At 34.6% G+C, this 10,788-nt stretch overlaps 1 protein-coding gene across 1 annotated transcript; it reads left to right on the top strand.

The window, feature by feature from the left end:
* Positions 1–793: 793 nt before the first annotated feature.
* LOC134243674 (uncharacterized) lies at positions 794–9,845 on the top strand. Its single transcript, XM_062725913.1, has 3 exons — positions 794–805; positions 2,686–2,784; positions 3,123–9,845. Exons 1-3 carry the CDS (start codon positions 794–796, stop codon positions 9,843–9,845), a joined length of 6,834 nt encoding a protein of 2,277 aa, XP_062581897.1.
* The last annotated feature ends 943 nt before the right edge of the window (positions 9,846–10,788 follow it).

The following is a 10,788-nucleotide window of genomic DNA, read 5'->3' as shown; positions in this document are numbered from 1 at the left end:
TTCTTTATTTGATGTACAATTATGAAAGAATCTGGACGTCTGAAACATCAAAGAAATAATTTGAATCCCTAAGAGACTGCTTCATCATTTCAGCTCCAACCTCTTAGAGTAAGCAGGTTTAATTCAAATCTCTTGGGACTTAGGCAGATGAATTGGAGATGTGGCCCTCTTAATTGAAATTGATAGCATTGAGCTCTCATATTAAATACATATTTCTTAATGTGCACATCTTTTGCAGATAAGCATATCCTTCCATAATTACATTACATTTTTTATGAAAAAAATCATTTTCATCAATTGCCTTAATAGGCAGGTGCCTCTAATGCAAGAAAATGTGGTGCAAAATTGGCCAAGGAAAATTACAGATTGAAACAATTAAAGCAATATGAGCTGCATGTTTGACATTGGAAATTTTTATTGCAAATTTGTGATTAACTAATTATATGACAGAAAAATATATCATTTATAAACTTCTGTTGTTCATATTTGCGATGGAAAATTTATTTTTAGCTTTGATTGAAGCAAATTCGAATTATTGTCGTCCTGTACAATAATGCTTTCTTATATAAAACTGTATGTTCAGTTGTACAGAAATATTTCTGAAACATTTTTAAACTTTATTTTGGGCTTATTAGTCATAAGGGTTTAAATTATTTACAGATTAATCATAATAGCACATTTTACCATCAAAATAAAATTTTCAATGATACAGCTCATATTGCTTTATGAGATAGGAAACCTAGAAAATAAAAAAGAACCTACTCTCAGATGATTATCAGTAAGCTTAGAGGAAATGGTTCCAAAAGTAAACTTAGAACTCATTTGGCATCACACATGTCATGAATCTTTCAACATCTATTCAGTATGTTTATCATTTATAACTTTATATGCCTGTCTTAAGATGGGACATATTATCAATGTTATAGGCTTCATGCCGTCCGTCTGTCCATTCGTGTCTAGCTCATAACTTGAATACTATTAGGCCTATGATTGTCAAACTTTGTCAACTGGTACTTCTTGGGTAGATGGTGTGTCATGCACAAAAAGTAGGTAGCCCTGACCTTTAATAAAGATGCTATAGCCAAATATAGAAAAATCCTGTCCGGCTCATAAATAAAAAACTATTAGACCTAGAGCTTTCAAACTTGGCAAAAGTATACATTTGTACATCTAAGGTAGAAGGTGTGTTGTGGCCTATTTCATTGTCACTGTGACCTTTAATTTAAGTGATTTTTTTAAAAAATAAGTCTTTTAAATTTCATAATCCTAAAAAAATGTAAATATATAGTTGTATCAATATAAAAAAATGTTAAATTAAGTAAAAACTTATTTTTTTATCATATGCTTTACAGCAATCAGTAACAAATGTTAATGTTTTGAAAGGAATTCAGTTTGTCCCATGGACATAATTATCAAGCACTGGTCAAGAAGAATTTTGATAGCAGAAATTTGCATGTCAAATTACAAGAAATTAATGAGTTTATTATCAGAAGCTAAGTGGTAGTCTAAGAGCTGTTATCTTAATTAATTTATCTCTTGGGAGTTGGGCAAAAAGAAATGGCCTCATAGTTGCTTGTGTTAATTAAGAGTTCTTGATGGCTGTAGCCCAGATAAAGATCTTTCAGTTGATGTAATGTAATTAAAATGAATTGATGTTTTAGTGTATAACTAAAACTAAATTAGTATTGTATGGTATAATTAAAACTAATTATACACGTGTTCATTGAAAAAAAAATTACATTTCAATTTTATATATTAATTTTGCAAAAAATTGCAGTCATGTCTCATTTAGAATTTATAGTCTAAAAAATAATTTATTTTTGATTTTTTTTATTAGACTGTAGCATTTCAATTATTTCATAAAATATATGGAATAAACAATTAAAGCTGCAGATTGATATTTATTAAGCTCTAACACAGCCAGTTTATAATTATATGATGTATTATTTGTTATAATTAATCCATACACTGTAAGTCTCTGAGAAATGTTTAACAATATTTCAAACATGATAAGAAATGGAAATTAGATCATTGAAATCTGTGTCAATCTGTAAATCAAGGTTACCTGATTTTCTTGCACCCTACCCAATTTATGATTACATGTATTAAACAATATTTGAAGGGCATATCATGCTGTGACGGGGCACTCTATTTGCTTGAGATAGAGGCTTCAATTTGAACATGTTTGCTTGTGAAATACATTATTACAAATTTTTTTTTCAGAAGATAAATGAATGTAGTTAATCACCTACACTTTTCATTATTTTGACTATTAGAATTTAGCTATACTAGTACTTTATTTGTCATTGATTTACATGTAATTTTAATTCTGTTTATTATGTCCCCCTTTCAAGAAAAGTGAATATATTGCTTTTTTTTATGATGTTATATTTTATAAGTAAAGATTTCTTTTTTAGAATTTGATTCATGATGCCAAAATTAAAGAAAAAGAGCTACCAACAAAAAAGAGAGTCGGATAAATTACGAAAACAAAAACTTGCAAGTATCTCTTTTCAGACAAATTGTATTAAATAAAAAAAAACTATAGTCATAGCTAAAGCAGCTTGTTTTTAGCAAGCCATTGTAATAGCTAGCCTCTATAATGATCACTTTATTTCACAACACCTCTGTGACCAGCAAGTCATGATTTTGTTATTGAATAATAACCTTGGTATTCATTTACAGCATACTCCTAACTCGGACAGACCCTCATACAGCACCACTGAGGGCACCACCCAGGTGGAACTAAATGATAAAGTACAGGATACATTTACACCTGAGCAGGTACATAATATTCAATTTACCGTTTCAGTTACATTATATAGATAACAAAATTTTCATTGCAAAGTTTACTTTTTACCTCTGCCTGTTCATCTGTTTGTGAATTATTATTGAGGTTGCTCTATACATTGACACTGAAATACACATTATAGAACTGGGTCACAAGATATCAATTTTAATATTTTATGAAATTGTTTAAATAGATCCATCTGGTCAGCTACATTAGTTTTCAAGTTCATGACTGACAGACTGATTATACAAATTAAACAGTCATTGCTAATGATAAGAATCTTATTTGTATTACAATATGTTGATTTCAAATAAGTTTTGCTTTATTTCAGTCGAACACAAGTAGAGATGAACACCCCTATCTTTTTCATGGAATGAATCTTGAAGCTATCTCATCAGGATATATTGAGGTCCAAGTCCTTGATTACTACTCACAACTTCTTAAAGCCCAATTTGGAGCCAAATATGGACTTTTACCACCGTCAATGTTATACCAACAACAGATGTCACAGGAAATACCTGCTAACTGCCAGCATGTACCAAGGGATGCTGATGCTGTACAAATTCACTACCTACAGGGTCATTATGTTGTCAGTGCAAAAAAAGAAAAGTCAATTACTGTGTATGATTCTTTGAAGAATTCTAGCCGAGTACAAGCATTACAGCAACAACTAACTAGTATGTATGGGAACATTTGTAACATGCAGATAAACTATGTCGTGAATCAAACACAGGGTTCAACTCTAGATTGTGGTGCATTTGCTGCAGCAAATGCTTATAGTCTTATGAAGAAAATACCACTGTGTACAATCACATATCTTCAAAGTTCCTTAAGAAAACATTTGAAAATGTGTTTAGAAAATGCCATTATAACTGAATTCCCACTTCAAAAAGGATGTGATTTGAACTTGATTGAAAATTATTTCCATGACCAGGCTCAGAAGACAAATAAAAAAAAGGCAATGCAAAATGAAGAAATTATAGTAGATGCTACCTTTGATTGCATACAAAAGAGCAGTTTCAAGGTTAACAACTGCAAACAAAAACAACTAAGAAATGTTAAAGATTTAACCAGACAAAAGTGGGCACAACAAAAAAGAAGGACAAGGGAAAAACACAGTATGGAAAATTTGCAAAATTTTAAAAAGAGACGTGCTATTGAACAGCAAAAATTTAGAGAAAAGAAAAAAAAAGAGGACCCAGAAAGAGTGAAAATGAAATGGAGACATGAACAACAACAAAATAGACAAAAGTGCAAAAATGACAATCCGGATGCTGCAAAATCAAAACGTAGACAAGAACAACAAAAAGTCCGAGAAAAAAACAAAAATGACAATCCAGAGGGGGTACTACTGAAATGGAGACAAGAAAAGCAAAGAATCAGAAAAAAACACAAAAATGACAATCCGGATGCTGCAAAATCAAAACGTAGACAAGAACAACAAAAAGTCAGAGAAAAAAACAAAAATGACAATCCAGAGGGGGTACTACTGAAATGGAGACAAGGAAAGCAAAGAATCAGAAAAAAACACAAAAATGACAATCCGGATGCTGCAAAATCAAAACGTAGGCAAGAACAACAAAAAGTCAGAGAAAAAAACAAAAATGACAATCCAGAGGGGGTACTACTGAAATGGAGACAAGGAAAACAAAGAATCAGAGAAAAACACAAAAATAATAATCCAGAGGCAGCAAAATCAAAACGTAGACAAGAACAACAAAAAATGAGAAAAAAACGTAGAGATAAGGACTTAGAAACAGAAAGAAGAAATCAAGCACAAGCAAAACGAAAATATAGAAAAGATGAATATGATTTGAAAAAAGCCTACAAAAACTTTTGCAAAAATATTCAACAATATCCAGAATTCATTTGTACCTGTTGTAGCAGAATGCTCTACAAAAGATCAGTAGTAGCTTTCAAGAAAAATTCATTTGAAAGAACGAATGAAAATTTGTTGAGCCAGTGTATATCTAATTGTAAAAGTGCTGAGAATACAGAATGGCTTTGTAGAACTTGTTCGAACCATTTAAAACGAAATAAGTTACCACCACAGTCTGATGCGAACAATTTAAAACTGCCAACTATTCCAGAAGAGCTTCAGGGACTTACAACATTGGAGGAAAGGCTACTCTCACAACGTTACCCATTTATGAAACTTATCGCTTTGCCCAAGGGCAGACAAAATGCTGTAAAGGGTGCTGTAGTCAATATTCCTGTGGAAGTGCAGACAGTTGCACAAAGTTTGCCACGTACTCCTTCAGATGCTGGATTTATTCCATTAAAATTAAAGAGGAAAGTTGAATATAAGGGACATTATTCTTTCCAATATGTAAGACCACTGAGAATTTTACAAGCTCTGCAGTGGCTCAAAGCAAATAACAAACTTTATGAAAATGTAACCATAAATCAATCATGGGAAGAAGATTGTGCAGATGATGACATTGAAGTTTGGAATGAATTGACTGGCAATATAACAGAGTGTGAAGATCAGATCAACAAAGAGGAAGAAGAGAATGAAGTCACAGGTTCTTCATCAGAGAGTGAACAGGAAGATGAGGAAATTGTTCCAATAACCAGAGATGAATCACAAAATGTTCAATTAGAGACTTGCATACAGCCTTCAGATTTATCCATTGATGCAAGCAGAATTATGTCTATTGCACCTGGAGAAGGTAAAAAACCTCTTTCTATACTTCAAGATACAAATTTTGAAGAACTCAGCTTCCCGACACTGTTTCCAACTGGACAATTTGGTTACACTTGTGACAGAGAAGTTAAATTGTCAGCAAAGAAATATTTCCAAAAGAGACTACTTGAAAAAAATGGCAAATTTGCATCAAATATTGAGTACCTTTTTGTTGCTCAGTTTGTTTCAGAATGGAAAGAGATCAATGCCTCAATCTCAGTAGCATTGAGGAAATCAATGAGTAATCATGATGGAGAAGCTTGCAATGCAGGATTCTTTAGAAACTCAGATTATATTCGCCCGTTGATCACCAAAGATGATGCCTATCGTTTTCTTCGCCCTATTCGTGGAAGTCCTCCTTACTGGCAGAAAGTAATGTTTGAACTTTTAGCTGCAATCAAACAGTTTAAGATATTTACTTGGTTCCTTACACTGTCTGCAGCAGACATGAAATGGGAGGACTCACTTAAAGCCATATCAAGACAGCAAGGGAAGGACCTTAGTACCGAAGAACTGGCCCAAATGACTTGGGAAGAAAGGTGTTCACTTTTAAGATCAAATCCTACCACAGCAGCTCGCCACTTTTATCACAGAGTCCAGTGTTTATTCACAGATGTAATACTATCTCCAGCGTGTCCTCTTGGCATCGTGACAAGATATTTTTATCGCATAGAATTCCAGCAAAGGGGATCTCCCCATGTTCATTGTGTTCTTTGGATAGAAAATGCACCTCAACCAAGTGATTCAAGCAAAAACATTTGTGACTTTGTGGATAACTATATCCAGTCAAATCTTCCATCAGATGATAACGATCTTAGCCAGTTAGTGAAGGATCTGCAGACACACAGACATACTGCAACATGCACAAAACGTGGAGGGGTTTGTCGATTTGGATATCCAAGGCCAGTGTCTGAACAAATAGTAATGTCTCGACCAGAACTTGAAGAATGTGATAAAAATTGTAAGCGTTCTGCTATTGAGACACTTGGAACTGTGAAACAATATCTGCAAGATCATGAGTCTGAGCTTGATACAATGAGTGTCAATGAAATTCTTCAAAAGTGTAATGTAACTAGTGACAAATATTACAATGCATTACAAAATTCATCTAAAACAGCAACCATCTTTCTGCGTCGTGCTCCCTCCGAAACATGCATAAACAACTATAACCCTCATATTCTAAGACTGTGGAAAGCTAACATGGATCTTCAGTATACATCAAGTCCATATGCAGCCATAGCTTACATAACTAGCTATATTACTAAAGATGAGAGGGAAGTTGGAACTGTTTTGCAAGCTGTGAGCCGTGAAATGAGGAATCATGGAATAAATGAACAGATGAAGAAGGTAGCATATGCATTTTCAAATGCTAGAAATGTCTCTGCTCAAGAAGCAGCATATAGAATCTTGGGACTTCCTCTGTACAAATCAAATTTCTCAACTGTATGGCTTCCTAGTGGTTTTCCTGAAAACAGAATCAGAATCCTAAAGAGAAAGGAACAGTTGGATGCTTTAGATGATGATGATGAGGATGTCTTTGCTACCAACATCTTGGACAGATATTCAGCAAGACCAAAATCTTTGAAAAAAATGTGTCTTGCTGAATTTGGTATGTGGTATGATACAGATAACAGCAGGAGAGATAATCAACCTGACAATGACCACCTACCAACAGACACAGTTGCAGAAGAAGCCATTCAAGTTGATCTAGGATTGGATGAAACAACATGTCAATCTGAACAAAACTTTGAAAAATTCATAACCTTGGAGGGTCTTGGAAAAATGAAAAAGCGTTGTTCACAGGCAGTGGTCCGGTACCATCAGTGTTCTCAGTCTGCAAACCCAGAGTTATACTCCTACAATCGCATGCTTCATTTCATGCCTTGGTTTGATGAACAGAGTGACCTAAAAGGTAAATTCAACACTTTCAGCGAACATTACGAGTCTGAAAAGAATGAAATTGAAAGCACATTTGCAAGACTGATGAAAAACGATGAAATTGTTACTGAAGCTATGTCCCATTTTCAAGACTTTGGTCCTCCTACTCATGCCTGGGATGAGATTGCACCCGAGACTGAGCATGTAGAGGCACAGCTTGTAGAGGAAGGTTATGAATCTGATGATACATATGCTATTGTGAATCCAGATTCAAATGTCAATGCAACATTCACAGCTTCTACTGAACCCTGTGGTGGAAATGTTCAATCAGTACTGGAAGTGGATCCACAACTTTTGTCAAACACGGAATATTATCATTTAGTGCAATCATTAAATTTTGAGCAGAGATGTGCATTTGAGTACCTTTTGAGATGGTGTCACCAGCAAAAAGGTCACATTTCTAAAGTTATTGATCCACAGCACATCTTCATAACAGGTGGGGCTGGAACTGGAAAGTCTCATGTAATATCTGCAATATTCAACATGGCAAATCGAGAGTTGAGGGAGGTAGGCACAGAACCAGATAAACCAAAGATTATTTTGACAGCCCCAACAGGAACAGCTGCCTTTAATATAAATGGCTGTACAATTCATTCAGCTCTCCAACTTCCAACTAAGATGAACGACACTTACCAGAAGCTGTCCGATTCAACTTGTAATAAATTAAGAGTACAAATGGCATATTTGAAAATCTTGATTATCGACGAGATATCCATGGTCAGTTCTGGAACATTCAATTACATAGACAAAAGATTGCAGCAAATTAAAGATTCAACTCAACCTTTTGGTGGTATAACAGTAGTAGCTGTAGGGGACCTTTACCAATTACGTCCTGTAGGCAAATATGTATTTGAGCTATCATCCAATGTCATGATGAGAATTGCTGGATCTGTGTGGCAGTCACATTTCCATCTGATGGAACTCTGTCAAATTATGCGGCAAAAGGATGACAGCAACTTTGCAGCTTTACTGAATAGGGTACGCCAAGGAGAACAAACAGCTGATGACATCAAGACTTTACAGGACAGATGCATTGATTCTTCAGATGAAGACTACAATAGGAAAGCATTACACATATTTGCCACAAATCTTCAAACAGATCAACATAACGATGACAGATTGAGGGAACTTGGTCAGCCAGTTATTCAGCTTACAAGAAGAGAACGCAGACCAGCTTCTTTAGAAAACTATACTGTTTCTGATAATCCAACTCACACAGGTGGTTTAGTGAAAACATTACATCTTTGTGTAGGTGCAAGAGTTATGGTGATTCGAAACATAGATGTTCAAGATGGACTTGTCAATGGAGCTCAAGGGCAGGTCATAGACTTCCTCCCAAACCTTGAAAATGTTCAAGCAATCTTGGTCAAGTTTGACAAACCTAATATTGGTGTGACAGCAAGAAACACATCAACACTCAACTTAAACACTTTTCAAAAGGATGCAGTCCCCATTTCAAGAATAGATGTTCAATTCTCAACCTCTTTTAAAAGAACTGGACTTTCAATTACATGGACACAATTCCCTTTAAAACTAGCATTTGCCTGCACAATCCATAAAGTTCAGGGATTATCTGTGGATGAATTGGTAGTATCCTTTAAGAAGAGATTCTCTGGTGGTCAGGCTTATGTTGCATTAAGTAGATGTAGATCGATTCAGGGCCTTCAAATTCTAGATTTTGACCCCCAAAAAATCCTGCAAAATTCTTCAGTCAAATGTGAGATGATTAGACTGAGAGATGATGTTAGATTGCCAAGCCCATACATTTTTATGCATAACCCATTGACATGCAGAGTATGGACAATAAGTTTACTAAATGCAAGGTCACTGCGTTTACATTTCAGTGATGTGCTCAAGGACCCTATTACCAAATCTTCAGATTTACTGATGTACACAGAGACCCATATTTCCAACATTCAAGCTGATGTGGTCAACTTCTTGGATTATGATCATGAGATGGTTCAAAAAGACACAGAAAAACATCGACATGGACTAGCATGCTTCTGGCACAATCCACTCAGTTGTGAAAGAAAGTCCGTATTTGAAGGACAACATATTGAGACATTACAGATGAAATTTGAGGGGCTCATACTAATTCTTTTGTACAGGTCGCCATCAGTGTCTCTTAGTGTCTTCATAAATGATCTAAACAATCTGCTCAGCTCATTGCAAGTGTGTGAAAGAACAGTAATTCTAGGAGATTTTAATGTGGATGCCATAGGACCTAATTATGCTCAGCTATCAGAACTTATGGGAAGATATAACTTTACCAATGTCAATTCTGTTAAAACGCATATCCAGGGTTCATGTTTAGATCATGTATATCTATCATTAGACTTGCTAAACACATACCATGCCTGCTATGCACATCCAACATATTACTCTGACCACTATTATGTCACTCTGCAACTAGAGAGATCATCTGAATAAATGAAATAAAATAGCAGGTTGGTTGAATATGGTTATTGATAATAATTTGGACGTAACAGTCAAATCTATCTTGAGGTCTAGCTATAATGGTATATATGTGCAATTCAAGAAGTTTTTAACATGGACACCTCATACTTGATAGATTCATGCATATCAGATATTACTAGTAGATGACCTGGTCCTATTGATTTTAAGTTCAGAAAGTCAATTTTATTTCGATGTACAATGGCCATAATATATGCTGCCCATAATAAAGGCTTGTGCACCATATAATGTATATCCAAGGGGGGGCATAAGTGTTTCACAAACATCTCTTGTTTTAAAATGCCATTTCGATAGTTCCTTTACTGAAACCCCTGGAACCAATGACTCCATGCCCAAGTTATCCAAATCACTGATAGAAAATGTTAAATATTTTTTGTTTAACAAATATGTACATGTTGTATCAGAACTTTGTCAAAAGATTTTCAAAAGAAGTTTAAATGCTAAATGATATGGCTCATATTGAATACATCATTTATATCTGGTATGGAAATTTGCAATAATTATGACTATGATTGCATGTTGCAATTATTACACAAGCAGAAGCAAACGATCAGGTCCTTGAGTATTTGGATCCATGATTTTTAAGTAATATATATGCATGTGGCCATGGTGGCATGCATATGTATTACTTAAAGACGTACAACACACTGAGGGAGATAACTCTTGCAATTTCAATTAAACGTTTGACTTGACGTCAATTTAACGTCAAAAATAGAGCGTCAAAGCGACGAGTAAAACGATCCCGATGTATATCAATTATGAAAGAAAATTGGGATATGGGTCTTGGCTGTAATTGTGCGTACCATATTCAATCAAAAGTATTTTTTACATTAACCCGATTAAACTCCGTAAAAAGCAAGATATAAAATACAATCCCTTAATGTTTATTTCATTTCAT

Source organism: Saccostrea cucullata, unplaced genomic scaffold, assembly GCF_032062105.1.
Source record: "Saccostrea cucullata isolate Sc308-1 unplaced genomic scaffold, CSIRO_AGI_Scuc_v1 ctg4532, whole genome shotgun sequence".
Classification (NCBI taxonomy): domain Eukaryota; kingdom Metazoa; phylum Mollusca; class Bivalvia; order Ostreida; family Ostreidae; genus Saccostrea; species Saccostrea cuccullata.
This window is presented reverse-complemented; position numbering and strand designations above follow the sequence as displayed.